Source organism: Centropristis striata, chromosome 7 (genome assembly GCF_030273125.1).
Source record: "Centropristis striata isolate RG_2023a ecotype Rhode Island chromosome 7, C.striata_1.0, whole genome shotgun sequence".
NCBI classification, from domain to species: Eukaryota; Metazoa; Chordata; class Actinopteri; order Perciformes; family Serranidae; genus Centropristis; species Centropristis striata.
In genome coordinates, this window is record NC_081523.1 from 8863184 (window position 1) to 8882836 (window position 19653).

Here is a 19653-nt window from a genome sequence, read left to right on the forward strand (position 1 = left end):
GAGAGAGGAGCGTTTAAAAGGGACAGCTTAACTTGTGACCCCTGAGGTCCGAGGTCCTTCTGGAAGTCAAACACTGTCCAGTTGACCAACGCGCAGATGGAGTTTTCTTAAGGAAAACATCACTCTGTTGCTGCAAACTGCATTTGACAGCACTGAAGTTACTGTAGTACTGTAACAGAATATAAAGCCAGTAATTAGAAGCCACAAATTAATTCAGTTCAGATTATAATCGTCCATTAAAAACTGGAATATCCAGTAAATATACAAAATCTTACTGTTCAATTACTATTTATTCAATATATGACACCATCAAAAAATAACTGATAAACATTAACTATAGTTCCAATTAGTGCAGTATCTGAAGATTATTTTCATTATCTGATTTAATCTATTGTTGTTTTTCTTCATTCAATCGATTAATTGGAGTCTATAAAATTTGCATTAGAAGAAAATAGTAGTCTTCAAAGTGCTTGTTTTGTCGGCCCAACAGTCAAAGGATTTTCATTTAATAATAATATGAAAAGAAACTACTAGAATTAGTAATAATATGTAATTTTTGCAGATCAATGTCTTAAGCGCCACATGAATAATCAAAACATTTTTTAATTCAACAAAGTGATTAAAGGACTATTTGGTTCAGCTCTAGTTCCAATATCTGCAGTTTTGTTTGCACCCGTCTCCTTGTTTGTCATTTAAACCGAGGTCAGACATTTACATGCCTAATCGCCTATTGTGACTGTAGAAAATGTGTCCCGTTTTCAGGCAAAAGGCTGCAACTAACTGAGCTGAAGAGTAAACAGTGAGTTGGTTTAGGCGCTTTCACTCTGGCTGTTAAACTCCGGCTAATGGTGTGTAAACGGAGCAGAGGGCAGCTGGACACACTGACTGGAGGCCTGTGGGAACTGACAGGTGACTCTTTGTAATCCGGCAAAAAATACAAAATAAATCATATTGTACTGGGAGAGTGAAAACAACTGTACAGCAGCAGTCTCTCTCTCACAGCGTGAATTCGGGAGGTATTTACCTCTTGTGCAATTTCACAGCGAATTAAGCAATGCCACGGTGAACTAAAATAACACAAAATAAAACTACTGTGGTTATAAACAGCAGGACTTAAATTGCAATATTTAAAAAAACACGGCTTACTCCTTTGTATGATGAATGTTTTGTGTATTTAAATTTTCCAAATGTTCAATTATTCAGTCGTCATTTGAAACAGGATAGGAGGGCATGTGACAGCTTTTGCACACATGCTGTCAGGTTGTGAAATGCGTTTTGCTGATACACCTTATTTACAGGAAATCGCCCAATCACAGTATGAGTATTACTCTGACCTCAACTTTCTATCAGGATTATGAAACCCTGCATTGAAAATAATAACAAATCTGTACGCTACTCATTCCCTGCACCAAGTATATTTGCCTGATTGACTATTCTCTCCCAAGTATGTGGGTAATCGTCTATTGAGAGCACATTTCCTTATCAGCGTCTAGCACACTGTCTGAATCTGTTATCACAATGGGCCAGATCAGTGCAGGCAGGCCCTCGCTCTCCCGGCTGAGGCGCCCATGAAAAAGAATTTCTGGAGTTGGGTGCCAACCGATAGGCCCTGAGCTCTTTATCCCCTTAAAGCCAATTCACACTCTGCATGTTTAAATATCTCAGCTCAACCCCTGCCCTCCCACTCCCGTCATGCACTCAAACCCCCCCCTCCCTCCCCCTTCTTCCCTTTTCCTCTCGCTCTCTCTCACCCCTCCGCGGCTGCAAGTCCAAGCGTGGACTGCCGCTGCAGCCGACCTGCAGCCCGGACGGGTGGGTGGGATGCAGGTGCAGGCTGGTTGGAGAGAGAGAGGAGGGGAGTCTTCCATTGTTGGGCTGGACAGCACCCTCTCTCCTCTGGAGCACCCTCTGATGGGGGAGCCCACTGACAATCACGCATCCTAATCTGATTATGCAAATATCTACTTCAAAAAGCAATACGCTGTAACCCTCGCTCTGTGGTGGAAAGACAGAATGAGGAAGGAGGACTCGAGGAGAGGAAGCAGCAGGAATGTAGGGAGGGAAGTGGAGATAATAATTTTCTCTGGAATTCAACATTTACACTCAACGATTCTGCAATTGCATGCAACACCTTGATACACCGATCATTAGTTTCTCTTACACGTCCTCTGTACCACCAGGGGAGGTCTGAGGACTGAACAGTCCACACTTACTCACTCTGAATGGCCAGTGGCTCCCTCAACAGGGCATTGAATTCAATATTCAAATGCTTATTGTTTTTCCAGACGCTCCTGAATCCAGCGTCAATAGGAATCTACAATGTTAATGAGGGGGACAAAGTACCCAGAGTTAAGATTTAGACGCCCAAACAGTCTGAGGTGACATTTCCCAAGAACAACACAGCCTCCACAACACCACTGATTCCTAAAGACGTGGTCGACAACCCCCGCCTACCCAATATTCACACCGAGCTGACCCCTCTGGCCTTAGACGGGTTCTGAAATCAGCTGCCTCATTCTACTGCTAGATACATCTCTGAAACAAGCGTCTACAGCCATGCTAGCAGCTGCATTTAGGCACAGAAGTAAACGGTAACAACAGCATACTTATAATAACTGCTAACTAACATGCTGATATTTTGCAGGTACAATGTTTATGTTCATAGATGTTAGCAACTTAGCATACTAACGTTTTCTAGGGAGACATCGTTTAGCTGAGGCTGATGGGAATGTCATTAATTTGTGAGGTATTTTCATCATAAACCAAATTGTTGGACAAGTAGTGAATTGAACTGATGATGGGATTACCAGACCAATAACAATTTATCCTGATAAAGACGTGAAAGTGTGTCCACACATCTAATACTTGTAGAGACATTTCACTCCACAATTGTTAAACTTGTGATGGCACTAAAGGAAAGGTCAGGCGGATCACTCTTTATATTGCACCACCAGCTACTCACTTTTTTTTCTATTTATTGAAATGTCTCAAAGTTATTAGGAGTCACACAAGTGCATTATTAGCATCTGTACCAAATAACTGTGCCAAATGATTTGATAGAAAACATTTACATAAAAACTAATAATGAGCCACATTGCCAAGACACTGGCGCTTAAAATATCACAACTGAAAATGATACTTGTGCTTTTGAAAGGTGCCTTTGAAACAAAGCCTACTTTGTTTTTTTTATTAGACTGTTAACTTTACAGCCATTACTTTTGACCTATATGCTGCAATGTACAGGAGTACTACAAGACAAAGTTCAGCTTTGTTTAGTTAATTATTATTCTTCTAAGAGCACCTTTTAAAAATGATCCAGCAACAGCAGGCTTCTGTTTGTGTCCTGTTGATACCTTATGTGCCACAGAGCACCAATGCAATAAACCTGTTGGTGTGGTACACCTTAACCCTCTGGGGTCTGAGCCTATTTTGGCCGTTTTTGAATATTTTTGATTTTGCCCTTCATGTACCACATAAAAAATATTTACTATACCCATATTTGGTATCCATTTTCTCTTCACCTATATGATCTGACAATTATTTTCTCACTTTAACCTACTTGATCAACATATTGAGCCCAAAAATCATGAAACAATTATACTATTTACTACAAAATGTAAACATAGGATACAAATATGAACATATAAAAAGGTAAAAATTTAAATATAATAAAACTATATACAAAAAGTCCCATAAAACATGTATATTTATAGGCTTTTTTCCTTGTTAGCTGAAACTCTTCAAAACAAACTATGTGTGAAATTACACAGAGAGCTACACCAACGCTCAAATATTTCTGTACTATCAAATTAAAACTATCATATCTTTGGTTTTACATGACCTAGGAATGTCAATGTTGAATGTTTTTTTGTTAAACGTCACGTGATCTGATCATGACGGCACAGTCATAGACCCCAGAGGGTTAAGGCACGTCAATCTACATGAACACCAGTGAGTCTTTTCACTTTAGCTACAGTATCAACCCTCAACATCTGTCTAAATAGATACCATAGAGGGTTTTTAAGGTGTACCTTCACCTCTCCATGTCTGAAGTAGCTCTGAGCTACTACTTGCAGATTTACATCAAATACACATGATAAAGGCCGACCTGCAGTATTCTTTGAAGTATTTTGACAGCATGGTAAAACCAGAAACCATCATGAAATAGTTGAAGGAGGGAAAATATAACCCTAACCCATAAGAACCCATGGTGACACGCATGTAACAAACACTTTAAATGTTCTATAATCTCCCATATTCACCTTTATGCTTCACATTAACTCATTAAGTCCCTTAGTGAGACTGTTTGACTGTGACAAGAAGTGACTTCTCCAAAATATGGGTGTGAATGGAAACAGAAATGTGAAAAAGTAGCTAATTTCAAAAAGCTTATTTATTGTTACTAGGCTAAGTTTAAACCCATTTAACAATTCTAATCTGTCAATGTCCTGTATTGCATTTAACCTGTTTTGACCATATTTCCTGAACAAATTAATATAAAACAAGTAACAAAAATATAGCTGTGACGTATACATCAGAGAAAGGCAAATGTGTGCTTCTGTAAGCAGAAAAGGTGTCTAGTTTATTTATTTTAAAATAAGAAATTTCATAAACATAAATTCCATAAACTCCCAATGTAACGTTTATGTCACATTACAGATCTTTGACATTTAGGGTTTTCTTTTCTTCAAACCATCATAAATGTGTTCTATGTGGTCCACTTGGTCTGTGGTATAGCCCCCATAATTTTCCTTCAAGGATGAATAGGTCCGGGCTCTTATGGGTTAAAGTCCCCTTCTACCCTAGCAGTGACTTACTAGCACATTTTGGGTATCCCCCTGGTCTTGCCTATGAATTTTCCCCTACTCAATAATTGTGAGAGAAAGATTGGTCAGTTACCAGCTCCTCCTTCCAACACCATGAGTAAACTGACTGACAAGACAAAGGCTTTCAAGATGGAGAGCTCGGGACATACTATTGTACTTACTGCACGACATCATGATGGACAACATTATTTTTAAAGCATAAAAAATTTGTATATTCACCTCTACAGATGTGTTAGCTCGTTTGGCTCAGAAATCCACTTGAGGGCCACAGCACAGGTTGAGTGTTCACTCTAGTGATATAATATGAGAAAATAATCAAATTAGTCTTTTCAGGAAGTTTGATGTTTTCATAGTCTGTGTTACCTTTCTTAATGTTAGCATAAAGAACATAACTAGCATTATCTGTTAGCTGAAGAGTGATGATGAAGGGAAACAAGTGATGGGAAGCCTGATTTTACTTTGTGGAACTGCAGTTCTGATATTGTAATACTTACTATTATCAACTCCACAGCTAATACCTTTTACCTATAACCACTTGCTTGGGGTGAGTCCGTTATGAAACGTGTGATGCAGCAGAAAGACAAGCTATAAGTCAGAGTTCATCTTTGTTGAGTTAATGATTGAGCACATTTAAAAAGGGATCCAGCAGCAGAGATCTCACCCTAACAAACTGGCATCATGAAGCTCAGACAGCGTCTCTCTGTTGGTGTCCTGCTGCTACTTTGTGTGACACAGAGCACAAATGGAGGAAACATCTTGGTGTGGTACACTGAAGGCAGCCACTGGATCAACATGAAGCCTGTGCTGGACACACTGGTGGACAGGGGTCACCAGGTGACGGTTCTTGTCCCGAGCACGTCTATGTTCATGAACGCTAGTGAGCCTTCTCGCTTCAGCTATGAACCCTTCAACGTATCCGTCTCATTGGCGGTGGTGGAGGAGTTTTTTGAGGAGTTCCTTCGTTTCTCCATGTACGAGATGGATCATATGAGCTATTTGCAGATTTACATCAAATACATGGATCTAATGAGGACCGACCTGCAGTTTTCTTTAAAGTTTATGGACGGCTTGATGAAATCAGAAACCATCATGAAGAAGCTGAAGGAGGGGAACTATGACCTTTTCCTCTCTGACCCTATCTACCCCGGCAGTGACTTACTAGCAGAGCTTCTGGGACTCCCCATGGTCCTCTCCCTACGCTTTTCCCTTGCACATAACTGGGAGAGGATGTGTGGTCAGCTACCTGCTCCTCCTTCCTATGTCCCCGGGGCCATGAGTAAACTGACCGACAAGATGGACTTCTCGGAGAGAGTGTGGAACTTCCTCTTCTATGCACTGCAGGATATCGTGATATATGACGTTTTTTGGAAAGAACTCGACAGATATTACACCGAAATCAAAGGTGAGCAAGAAGAACCACTGAATAACAACCAATTGTTTAATGAACCACATGAAGCCCAATAGTGATTTAATATATCAGGACATATTGAAATATTTTATATAATTTCTGTTTGACAGGAACACCCACCAGTGCCTGTGAGACTATGGGAAAAGCAGACATCTGGTTGATACGAACCTACTGGGATTTTGATTTCCCTCGTCCTTTCCTTCCCAACTTCAAATTTGTTGGTGGGATTCACTGCAGACCTGCTAAACCTTTACCAAAGGTAGGACTATCTCTGGCCTATTCATATTTTTAACCCATTAAAGTGCTGGTTGGTTTGCACTGAAATATTGTTACTCTTCTTGCAGGATATGGAAGAGTTTGTGCAGAGCTCTGGAGACGCTGGTATCGTGGTCTTCACTTTGGGATCGTTCATCAAGAACATCACTTCAGAGAGGGCAAACATGATCGCCTCGGCCCTCGCTCAGATCCCACAAAAGGTAAGAGGACAATCTCTATTTGGAATAAACATAATTGACCGCAAAGCAGTTGCAAACAAGGACTATTTAAAAGGCTCTTTCACAACTATATAGTTAGTGAATTAAATGCTATTTGACTGACCTCTGTACATGTCACAAATTATTTCAAATGTCACTGCTTGAAACCAGTTTCAAGTGATGTTAATTCTTCACAGTTAAGATTGTGTTGCCTATGTTTGCGTTAGTAACCACTGTAAAGTAAGATCTAAAGCAGACCTGGGCATTGGGCGGCCCGTTGGCTGTCCTTGTCCGGCCCATGTGAGGTTACACACAAATTAGAAATCAATACAACCGCAGTGCTTTTATTTTGAAGGCGATTTACATATACCTGAGTTACCCGAGTTACCTCTGTACCTTGTAAAAAACACGTATTGCTTCTTGCATAGAGTTAATAAATTACTGGTTTACTGTATAACATACATGTTCTATATTGTTTTTGTGGTTTATATGTATGTTAAGTAGCATTCCTGGCTGATTGACGGTTGACTTTTTAACTGATAGTTCACAAGATTTATTTAAAATCGTAGCTCCATGAAAATAAAAGACATTCCTTGGGTGGGAAAACAATAGCAAACATTAGCATTAGCACTTGAGCAAACAAGCACTTTTACTATAGTTAAGACAACAAATATAGCCACTAATATATATGACAAAAGAAAATGAATTTTAACAAACCTTGTGTCCTGTCAGCCAGCCACTATAGAAGCCTTTTGATACTTTATATCAACTTTATATGAATTACGATGCACTCGTTATTATTTACCGTTCGTTTTTCAGTTTACCGTTCCACCTGTTATACCGTTATTTCCTGTCACTACCTTTCAAAATTAAAGCACCCGTTTCACACTAGACGGCACCTTTTCAAAATAAAAGCACCACAACATTGTAAAACACCTTGAAAATTTACAAAAATGAAAAAAAAGAAGCTATATAATACAAAAACACCTTTAGGAACCTTGCTATGGTCTGGCTATAGGTCATTTACAGTTTTGTTTTAAATAAATGGAAAAGTGATATAGTGATTTAAGTATTTACTACTTTTTACTGCTATATTTGATTTACTCCACATTAACAGTCTTATCATAACATGTATTCTTATCAGCTCAAAACCAGATATTTTACTGTATTTTATAAAGCGATTAATATTGAGCAGAATTGAGTTCAGAGTTTTGGTCGGGCCCCTGCAACCTTGGTGGTATTGGTCATGTGGCCCCTTGCGAAAATTAATTGCCCACCCCTGGTCTAAAGTGTAAAATGGATTTTCACAACATGTTGGCCTTCAATGAAACCAACACCTACCTGCAAGGTTGAAGTTAATCAGCCAATGATGAGAAAGGAGACCAGAGGTAAAAGTTACAGTAGTGTTAAAAACTGAGAAAGTTAAAACAACATGGGCTTTTTGTAGTTGCATCAGATACTGTGATAGGATTTAAGGCGAGAAACTTTAGTGTAAGAAGACTAGTATATGGATGAAAACCCACACTGTACATTTAGTACTGTTTGAGAACTTTACTGTTAATTTATTCTCTGCTTTGATCACTAACACCTGACAACCTGTCTGCCCTGGGCATTCCTCCACCATACACTTGCTATACACACACCAGCTACACACAGGAATATATAAATGTATATGCAAAAAATAAACAGTCGCACCAAGATGCAATTTTAAGCATTTTCTCAAATAAGGCTTTCTGGGTAAATAAAAATGCTTAAAATAAAGTTATAAAAAGATGAAGTGTAACAAACGTGTTACATGCAACAACAACTGTGTATGTATTGGGGGAGTGAATCAGCTGATTGATGACAGAGATAGAAACACTATCATATCTATCCCTTTTCAAAGATCAACAGCCCATGAGGGAGCTCCTGTTATCAACCAATGGTGTAACTGACTCACTCAGTGACTCACCCAGTAACAGACTTTAGTTTTTATAAGGCCAGCCCTTCTTTGCTGCAGTCCAGCCAAAAAGTATAGAGAATATCTAAAACCACCAAGTTATTCACTGAAGATCAAACACTTTCCAAATTAGAGCATTGGAGTTTTTATTAAAAAATACAACTGCTTTACCTTATTTTGTTTATTTTAGTCTATATTATTAAAATCTACACTGTCTGACACTTTTTTTGAGTCAAGATAGACTGCAAATATGATCTGTTAAAAAAAAAAAAAAAGAAGAATAAATGTCCGTGGCATGAAGTTAATTATGACATAATAAGCACAGTGTCTAAAAGTGTTTACTGTTGTTTTTTAGGTGCTGTGGAGATACAGCGGAGAAACACCAGCGACTCTGGGAGCCAACACCAGAACATACGACTGGATCCCTCAGAATGACCTACTGGGTAAGAAAAGCTTTTCAAACAGCCACTGAAGTGTTTTTAGTTTGACAGTACAAAATCCTAAAAGGGCTATAGGAAAGACAAAGCATTAAGTGTTGGGGAAGTTTGTTTTTTGGCAAGAAGAAGCATGTCGATTCAGAGACAAGGGATTTTCCAACCAGTGCATATTCATAACATGTACTTTTAAAAGCTGGCATGTCTTATTCATGGTTTTCAGAAAACTTAATGACTCTGGTCATCCACATGACTTTTTAAAAAAATCCTTGAGTTAGGGCAGGGATGGGCAACTGGAGGCCCGGGGCCACATACAGCCCGCACCCTCACTAAAGGTGGCCCTCAGTACAACTACACGCATTTGAGCATGAAATATTAAAAGTACAGTGTAAAAAGGAACAAAATGACTTCTTGCAATTAATCTTAGTCTGCTGTTCTTGCACTGAAAACAAAAGAAATCACAGTAAGTGGTTACTTTTTATTTGCTCCAAACCTTTTGTATTCCTATTTATACTGTTATACATGCATTTGAGCATGAAATATGTTATGTTACTGCACTGTAAACATATTTAAAATTGCAGTTTCATCATATCTGGTTAAGTGCACGGTCCTATATGTGGCCCTGTGGTAGTGTCCATGAAAAATTGTGGCCCCCTCCAGCATTTAAGTTGCCCATCCTTGAGTTAGGGGCTTATGTTGTTGTCGCATTGTCGTTTTCTGTAGTTTTTCCAAAACCTTTGCAGGCTCTGGTATAGTCAGTTTCTACTCACAAGCCTTTTCCAATGTTCACAAGTGAAAAGATGTGCTTGAAAAGTCAGTCTTCACTGGACAAAGTAATGTATGTTTCATATTTTTTCTTATCAGGACATCCAAAGACCAGAGCTTTCATCACCCATGGCGGCACAAATGGGATCTATGAGGCCATCTACCACGGAGTTCCCATGGTGGGCCTCCCCATGTTCGCTGACCAGCCGGACAACATGGTTCATGTTGCTGCTAAGGGAGCTGCAGTTATTGCAGACTTGAACTTCATGAACACTGAGGACCTCAAAAATGCATTCAATGCCGTCATCAATGAGAAATCGTAAGTACTTTGCATAACTGCACTTGGTTGGTTTTAGTGTATTAAAAAAGTATTGAAAAATCAGCACTTTATATTAGTGGAGGGGTTTGTGTGTCCCTGAGACTCTAACCCTCATCTAAGAAAACGAGCTGTACAATTGGTCAAAATGTTTCCTCAGTTTTTGGAGAGCTCACATTAATATTTGACGACATGCCATAAAGACCCATGGTGTAATGCAGTATGTCAGTTCAATTTAGGTCACAAAGAAATAAAAAAAAATACTGTATGGCCTTACCCGGGTGCGGTAATGTGCTGCCCACTGCCCCTTGCATGGTGAGTTCACTTATGTGTAAACAAAATAAATAAATGCTGAGGTTGAATTTCCCCATTGTGGAATTAATAAAGTAATTCATTCATTCATTCATTCATTCATTCATTCATTCATTCATTCAGTCTCTCCCTCATATACTGGCTATCTTGTTGTAGATCTGTTTTAGAATACATAAAACCAAAAATTTAACCATTTGAATCCATATTCTTTGAATCTTGGTAAGTCAAAGAAACACAAACAGAAAAATAGAAAATACATAGAACCTTATTCTCATTTTAACCCAGTGGCGGTTCTACACAGGGGCCTACAGGGGCCACTGCCCCTGTGAAGAAGCCTTTGGCCCCTGTGTCAAATTAATAATAAAATGATCAAGTCATAACAATAAACAATGGAGCAATTCTAACCTTTTTTTTGTTCAAACAATATATCATTGTACACAAAAGGAACCCAGAATGTGTACATTGTATAATAGTTTAGCTCTATGGAGTCTTTTCGGGCTATTTTGTCCATTTTTTAATCCTTGTCATGTCTTTATGTGTGTTTGTAAGTCATTTTGTGTCTTTTTTGGGCATTTGTGTCTTTTTTTTAGTTATTTTGTGTCTTTTTTTGACATTTTTATGTCTTCTGTGGGGTTTTTTGTTATTCTGTCTTTTCATTTTGTGTCTTTTTTTGGTCATTTTGTGTCTTTTTCAAGACATTCAAAGATTTTGAATGCTTAAATATCATCTTTGCCATTTTTTCATGTGCTAATGTGCCCCTCTGATTAAACACTGGCCCCTCCTTGGCCCCCACAGTAAAATTGGTCTAGAACGGCCACTGTTTTAACCTGTATGTCCCCTTTCATAGGTATAAGGAGAATGCCATGCGACTGTCCAGCATCCACCACGACAGACCAATGAGTCCACTGGATGAGGCAGTCTTCTGGATCGAGTACACCATGAGAAACAAAGGGGCCAAGCACCTGAGGGTCCAGGCCCATGAGCTCACCTGGTACCAGTACCACAGCCTGGATGTTGTGGCCTTCCTCCTCGCCATTGTTCTCTTCCTTATATTCCTCTTTATCAAGACCTGCAGTTTCTGTTTCCGGAGGTGCTGTGGCAGAAAAGAGACAAAGACAAAGAAAAAGGCAGAGTAACTGACTGAACTGAAATGTAGTTGATTAAAAAAAAAACCTAATGGATGAAAAATAAACTGGCTATTTGCTGGTTGTCCTGTTAGTCTAAATCATGTGATGTAACCACAATGGCATGGATGTAATTTGGGGCTTGGGAGCAGTAATTGAATCAACTTTGAATCAAGTAATTAGGAGAAAAATCAAAAAGGCAGTCAAAAAATTCAAATTTTCTATTCTAAGCTTTGACACACACCTAAAAGTGTGCAAAATAACCATGGTCTGCTTTGTTTGGCACAACATTGCAATGCTAACACCTGACGACATGAGTGACAGTTTCGTTGGACCTGACCACAAAAAACAAACAAACGATAAAACCTGACAGCTACTCATTTCCATTTTTTAACATGTAGGCAAATCCCTTTTGCTACAATGTGAAATTACCTAAAGGCAATAATTTGTAATGGCTCTGACTTGATAAAGTATTTTCATTTCATGTTTTATAAAGTTCAATTATTCTATTTTGAGTGTGTCAATTTGTAATAAAAAGTGGATGGGCATGCTAAAGAGTCTTGATTATCTTCTGTTTCAGGATTTTTTTTTCTCTTTTTGCTGCTGTAAGGTGGCATTTCCTTTCCATGTTGTATTTATTTTGCCTGACTTTCATAATACCTGTCAAATGTCTGTTTTTTTTTGTTTGTTGTTAGCATACATTGCTTTAGTCTGCTGCCCTTAAATGGGTTTACTGTGGCATTTCCTTTGACTTACTGCAAATTGTCTGGCACACACATCCAATTGAAAAAACCCAAATAGGATTCATCAACATAATTCTCCTGTGAGAAAGAAGAAACTTCACTTGCACTTCACCTGTTTTTCTTGTAATTTTGATGATAATGTCTTACAGATGATGAAAACACAAAACTCAGTGTCTCAGAAAATTAGAATATTACATAAGATTACATTTAAAAAAAGAATATTTTAAACACAATTGTCATGCTTCTGAAAGGTATGTTCATTTCTATACACTCAATACTTGGTTGGGCTCCTTTTGCATGAATTACTGCACCATGTTGCTTTTATAGCAGCCTTCAGGTCATCTGGTGTCTCTCACCTTCCTCTTGACAACAGCCCATAGACTCCTATGGGGTTGAGGTCAGCCCAGTTTGCTGGTCAGTCCAGCCCAGTAACACCATGGTCATTGAAGCAGCTTTTGGTACCTTTGCCAGTGTGGGCAGGTGCCAAGTCCTGCTGGAGAATGAAAGCAGCATCTCCAAAGAGCTTGTGGAAGCATGGAGACTCTAAAATGTCCTGCTAGATGGCTGCTATGTTGACTGTGGACTTCAGAAAACACAGTGGACCAACAGCAGCAGAGGACATGGACCCAAACCACCACTGACCCAGGACCAGCATATTGAATTTCTTCACAATATTCTAGTTTTCTGAGACACTGAGTTTTGTGTTTTCATTATCTCTAAGCCAGAATCATCAACATTACAAGAAAAACAGGCTTGAAATACTTCACTCTGTGCGTAATGAATCTATATAATGTATGAGTTTCACTTTCTGAAATGACTGACAAAATATTGAACTTTTTCATGATATTCTAAAATTATTCAAAAGAAAGCCGCTTGTTTCTTCAGCTTGTCAAATCGGCCATGTAAATAGGAAGTGCAGGCACATGTGGCTTTTAAAGGAAATGGGTGATGACACTCTGACTGACTGGTTTAATTCATGTTACGCCCAAAACACATCTATGACTAATTAAGAGCCAAAATACAATCCCTTTGCCCCTTACTTTGCATTCAGATTGAGGAGCCTGTAACTAGTTGAGGAAGTTGGACATGCCCTCAATGCACTTCAGTTCATGCACTATAGACTGTCTGAAGAGGGCCCTGAATGTTCATTGGAGGATGTAATTTTGTAAAAAAAATAATTTAATAATAATTGTAAATTAACCAAAGTTACAATGTATTCACTAAAATCATGTGGTCATACATCACCAATGTTAATTGTTAGTTCTAAGGTGCACAATTAAAATTTAAGTATGTGTTATGATGAAGATTTTGAAAAAGCTGAACACCATGTACACAATTATCTGATGGTGTATTATAGGATTTTATCATTGTGTACTATAGGAAAGGGTTTGGTTACTTTCAAGTATTTAGAATGTTTGTAAAGCATTAAACTATAGTATACTCACCTATCTTTGTTACTCCTACCCCAGTGGCGGTTCTACACAGTGTTTAATCAAATCAAGTTTAGTGAAAGTGCAGTACAGTCAGAATGATTATATATATATATATATATATATATATATATATATATATATATATATATATATATAATCATTCTGACTGTACTGCACTTTCAAAATAAAAAAGTGATTGTGCACAAAAATGAAAAATTCCATTGTCATTCAAAAGTTATTGTTGGTGAGTCTCATTATTTAAATCAATGTATTTGTATCTTCCAAATACACTTAAATGAGATGTTTAAATAAGCTAAAATAAATAGTTTGAATGCTTAAATATCATCTTTGCCATTTTTAATGTGCTAATGTGCCCCTCTGATTAAACACTGGCCCCTCCTTGGCCCCCACAGTAAAATTACTCTAGAACCGCCACTGTCCTACCCCAAACAACTACACTCTCTAACGGATGTGTTTGCTCTTTCAGCTTAGGGATCTTCTTGAGCGCTTACACAAACAAAACAGAAAGAGCAAGAAAACAGAGTGAAATGTGCTGAGAAAAGAAACCATCATTCCATGTAGAGCACAGACTGGCTGTGCCCTCTAGTGGTATCCTATCAGAATAGCATCAAATTGTCTTTTGAGGAAGTATGTTTTCACTTGCAGTGAGTATTTCCGTTTTTAATGTCAGCAAAAAAGCAAAACGGAGCATTATCCTTGAGCTGTAGAGAAAGAAAGTCTGATTTTACTTTCTGTACGACATTATTGTTGTTGTGTTTCTTACAGACTTACATTTACAGCCACTACCTTTTACCTATAGCCACTTGCTGACTTTCACTTTGTTTAGTTAATCATTCATTTTCTAGGACTGGCTTTTGAAAAGGACCTGGCCACTGAGAGATCTCGCTCTAACAGAAAGGCACCATGAGGCTCGGACAGCGTCTCTCTGTTGGTGTCCTGCTGCTACTTTGTGTGACACAGAGCACAAATGGAGGAAACATCTTGGTGTGGTACACTGAAGGCAGCCACTGGATTAACATGAAGCCTGTGCTGGACACACTGGTGGACAGGGGTCACCAGGTGACGGTTCTTGTCCCGAGCACGTCTATGTTCATGAACGCCAGTGAGCCTTCTCGCTTCAGCTATGAACCCTTCAACGTGTCTGTCTCAAAAGAAACCATTGAGGAGTTTTTTGAGGAGTTCCTTCGCACCACCATATACGAGATGGAAGATATGAGCTACGTGCAGTTTTCCCTCAAATTCATAGATCTGATGAAAGTCAACCTGCAGATTTCTTTGAAGTTTTTGGACGGCGTGATAAAATCAGAAACCATCATGAAGAAGCTGAAGGAGGGGAGATATGACCTTCTCCTGGCTGACCCCATCTACCCCGGCAGTGACTTAGTAGCAGAGATTTTAGACATTCCCCTGGTTATCTCCCTCCGCTTATCCATAGCCCACACCTGGGAGAGACACTGTGGTCAGCTACCTGCTCCTCCTTCCTTTGTCCCCGGCGTTATGAGCAAACTGACCGACAAGATGGACTTCTCAGAGAGATTGCGGAACTTCCTCAACTATGCACTGCAAGACATGATGATGGATAACTTCATTTGGAAAGAAATTGATAAATATTACACAGAAATTAAAGGTGAGCAACTCAAAAACAAGTACCACTGCGTAACTAGACAAGATAAAAGACAAGTGATTTAACTGCTCTGGGTTTATTATACTTTTACACCACTTTTCTCAACAATTTCAGATTTGATTTGATTTATTTGGCACAGTTTTAAAAGAAAAAAATAACATAATACAATTTAGATATTCCATATACATATTGAAATAAAATAAAGACATGCCAATAAAACCCAAAAAACCCTCATGGGGCTTGAATAGTGGGATTCCCTAATATAACATAAAAATAAAAAAGAACAAGGAACATAGAATTATACAGAGCAAGAAACTAGAAAAACAAAACAGATCTTTAGTAAATCAAATTAGCCATCTCATCTCAAAGTATTTGTGATACATTTCAACAAGTGGCAGTTATCTATTAATTCTGCCTTGTGACAGGAACACCCACTAGTGCCTGTGAGACTATGGGAAAAGCAGACATCTGGTTGATACGAACCTACTGGGATTTCGATTTCCCTCGTCCTTTCCTTCCTAACTTCAAATTTGTTGGTGGGATTCACTGCAGACCTGCTGAACCTTTACCAGAGGTAGGATTATCTCCAGTATCGCAAGCCTATTCGTGTTTTATTACAGCACTTCCACAGTATAACTGACTTAAACAATTAAGAAAATAAACCATTAAAGTGCTGGTTGGTTTGCACTGAAATATTGTTACTCTTCTTGCAGGATATGGAAGAGTTTGTGCAGAGCTCTGGAGACGCTGGTATCGTGGTCTTCACTTTGGGATCGTTCATTAAGAACATCACTTCAGAGAGGGCAAACATGATCGCCTCGGCCCTCGCTCAGATCCCACAAAAGGTAAGAGGACAATCTCTGTGGCAACCGATATGAACTTGAATGATCCCTAAGTGCAGGGCCTGAGCAAGGGGACCGGCAGTATATGGGTAGGAAGCAGGAAAAGCCTTTTTGTGCCCCAGGCCTGATCTGGTGTTGCGGCTGGTAATCCCATCCTCAGACGGTCTCTAGTTAAATTGTAAATTTCCCAATAAATTGTTGGGAAATACAATGATTTTTTGACTGATGTAACTAACATATCGTTAGCCTCATAGCATAATTGCCTAAGTAATTTTTTGGCCAAATTGTGATATCTGCCTTACTTTACTCTCCTACCACTGCTGCATCTTTCTGCCTTATTGCCTATGTTCTCCCTATCAGAACACTTGTTAGAGTCCAAAATCACTTTCTGCCTTAGTCATTTCTTTGACTTAGGCATTTTTGCCGCTAAATACAAACCAAACTACATTATTTCTATGTAAGAGAAAATTGCCTTAGTCAGGGCATATTCTGCCTAAGTCACTTTTATCTGTTATGAAAACGATGTGTTTAATTTTTTATGCAAACTTGTTCACACTTCTATTTGAACTTGCTGTTACAATATCAATTAAAAATACCAATGGGCTTACTAAAAATTGTGTTTTTTCTTGTTTTCCGAAAACATTCAAATATGACTTTGGCAAATATGCTATGAGGCTAATGATATATGAAACTGCAGGTGACGAGGTGATGCCAACTAACAAAAAGAAAGGCAACAAAATCTTAACTGAAGAACTACACTTTTATGAAGTAGGGTTGAAGTCTAAATGAGTTATTTATTTTGATACCACGTGGCCTTCAATAAAACTAACACTTCCCTGCAGGGTTAAAAGTTAATCAGCTTATGATAAGGTAACAGGTCAGAAGAAAGGAGAAAGGAGGGCGAGGGTGGAGATAGGATTCTCATAAATGAATGATTGCAACGAATCACATCACACATAGACCAAATCCAAAATATGTTTTTTTAAAATAAAATATAATCCTGTCCTTATTATGGCATTTAATAAGACTGGGTCGGTGTAACAGTATTTTTACCATTTATTTATAGGTGCTATGGAGATACAGTGGAGAGAAACCAAAGACTCTTGGTGCCAACACCAGAACATATGACTGGATCCCTCAGAATGACCTACTGGGTAAGTAAAGCTACTGAGCAGGCCTTTTAGAAAAGTCTTTTTTTAACCTCACAACCTTTACTTTGAAGTGAAATAGGGTCTCTGGTCCATTTTTTCATTATTTAGTTTGACAGCACAAAATCAAAAAAGGGACATAGGAAAGAAAACAATGGCAAAGAAGATCATGGTAACTCAGAGACCTCAAATTCTTCAACCGCTAGGCTACACATTCATAACAAGCATTATAACAAGCTGGTATTTTATGTCCATGATTTGCAAGCAATCCAATGACTGTGGTGACTCCCCTTATTTTTCCTCTTGTGTAATCATTTTTTAAAACTTTCTATTGACTTTTACATATGTATATATATAATCTTATCTTACTTAAATTTTTATCTAATTCATTTCTAACCTGCCTCCAGTGTTTCCTCACTGCTCCATGTTGAGATGGCACTTCCTCAGTTTGTGCTTTGTTTTTAATAGGATGGGTGGGATGAAGGTGGGTGGGGTGGAGGGTGTTTGCTTGTTTCTATGTTTTGTTATTTTTTTATTATTTTCTTTTTTATGTAAAGCACATTGTGTTGAATCTCTCTTGTATGAAAAGTGCTATACAAATAAAGTCTGATTGATTGATCATGAGCTTCTATTTACAAGTCTTTGCCAATGTTCAGTATATACATTTATATGACTATAGTACGCTGTATTGTCACATCTTGACATTAGAAAGTAATGTATGTTTCATTGGTTCCTCAGGTCACAACAAAACCAGAGCTTTTGTCACCCATGGTGGCACAAATGGGATTTATGAGGCCATCTATCACGGAGTTCCCATGGTGGGAATCCCCTTCTTCGCTGACCAGCCGGACAACATGGTTCATATGAAAACTAAGGGAGCTGCACTTTTCCTAGAGTTGAATTTAATGAAGAGTGACGACCTTAGAGATGCAATCCATACAGTCATCAATGAGAAATCGTAAGTTATTTTACTTAACTACACTATCAAAAAAAGGTATTGGAAAATGATTTCCCACCAATTTATTAGGGTTGGAGCTGTGCTGCTGGGAAAAATAACTACAAACTACGCTCAAAGCAAAAACCTGGGTATGAGCGGAGAACTTTTGGTCTTCAGGATGCCATTTTGCTACTTTTAGACTATTAAAACTGAAGCAAGATTGACAACATGCCATAAAAGAATCATGGTCTAATGTCAGTTCAAATAACACTGCAGAGTTTCAAGTTTAAAAAGAAATTACAAAACCACTGGATGGTCTTTTACTGGTTTTCCTATTGGATATTTTAGTTTTATACATGGAACATGGAAAAAAATCCCTCTTTATCTCTATCCATACTTGGTAAGATAAATAAAGTCTAAAAATGTAATATTATGATTTAATTCTCATTTTCACCTTTCTGTCTTCATTGATAGGTATAAAGAGAATGCCATGAGGCTGTCCAGTATCCACCACGACAGACCAATGAGTCCCCGGGACGAGGCAGTATTCTGGATCGAGTTCACCATGAGAAACAAAGGGGCCAAGCATCTGAGGGTCCAGGCCCATGAGCTCACCTGGTACCAGTACCACAGCCTGGATGTTGTGGCCTTCCTCTTTGCCATCGATCTCTTCCTTATATACCTCTTTATCAAGACCTGCAGTTTCTGCCTCCGGAGGTGCTGTGGCAGAAAGCAAAAGACAGAGTAACTGTTTAACTTTAAATGTTGCTGGTTAAAAACACTTGCAGCGTGTCTTGTAGTACAACCACAATGGTCATGAATGTGATTTTTGGCTTGGGGGCAGCAAGTGTCTGTACTGTGAAACAACAAACTAAGGCATTTTATCTTATTTGTATTTTTTATTTCCATTTCCCTGTTTTAATTGACTGTTTTCAATTGTGTTTTCCTGTTTTTAATGTTTATGTAAAGCACTTTGAATTACCTTGTGTTGACTTGTGCTATACAAATAAACTTGCCTTGCAAAAATGTAAAAGATTAGAAAAAGATACTCTTCCCTCGCGTCCAATACTCTATTTTACTTTAATTTCACATTTAACTTAGGTTTAGACAGCCTAGCTGAAATGATGAAATGGATGAAATGGTTAGCCTCTACAGTCAAATACCATGCAAGTTTATGACAACCTTATTGTTTGCTCCCTTGTGTTTTACCAGTAATTACTGCAATTGCAGACAGGAGTGTTCAATTTAGCATAACTGCACCTGAAACCAATTGGACATTAAACACTGAAAGGTCATTGGCTGGCTTAG

The 19653-nt window shown here is 38.4% G+C and overlaps 1 protein-coding gene across 2 annotated transcripts; it reads left to right on the forward strand.

Moving 5' to 3' along the window:
- Positions 1-5456: 5456 nt before the first annotated feature.
- On the forward strand, positions 5457-19404 carry ugt2b3 (UDP glucuronosyltransferase 2 family, polypeptide B3). 2 transcript variants are annotated; one of them, XM_059336366.1, is made up of 7 exons: positions 5457-6228; positions 14795-15421; positions 15844-15992; positions 16132-16263; positions 17327-17414; positions 18147-18366; positions 18820-19404. In XM_059336366.1, the coding sequence occupies exons 1-7, from the start codon at positions 5505-5507 to the stop codon at positions 19091-19093; spliced, it is 2214 nt and encodes a 737-aa protein (XP_059192349.1). In that variant the 5' UTR covers positions 5457-5504; the 3' UTR covers positions 19094-19404. The 2 variants fall into 2 exon arrangements, with proteins under 2 accessions (XP_059192349.1, XP_059192348.1); XM_059336365.1 differs by lacking the exons at positions 14795-15421; positions 15844-15992; positions 16132-16263; ... (1 more) ...; positions 18147-18366; positions 18820-19404 and adding exons at positions 6345-6493; positions 6579-6710; positions 9002-9089; positions 9945-10164; positions 11321-12244 and having other exon boundaries at positions 5459-6228.
- The last annotated feature ends 249 nt before the right edge of the window (positions 19405-19653 follow it).

What these genes read in the sequence shown, in the direction of transcription:
- ugt2b3 (XM_059336366.1), top strand. Translation starts at nt 5,505, where the DNA reads ATGAAGCTCAGACAGCGTCTCTCTGTTGGTGTCCTGCTGCTACTTTGT. An exon ending in ATATTACACAGAAATTAAAG is followed by an intron (nt 15,422 to 15,843) that starts GTGAGCAACTCA and finishes GCCTTGTGACAG; the next exon opens with GAACACCCACTAGTGCCTGT. An exon ending in CCCTCAGAATGACCTACTGG is followed by an intron (nt 17,415 to 18,146) that starts GTAAGTAAAGCT and finishes TTGGTTCCTCAG; the next exon opens with GTCACAACAAAACCAGAGCT.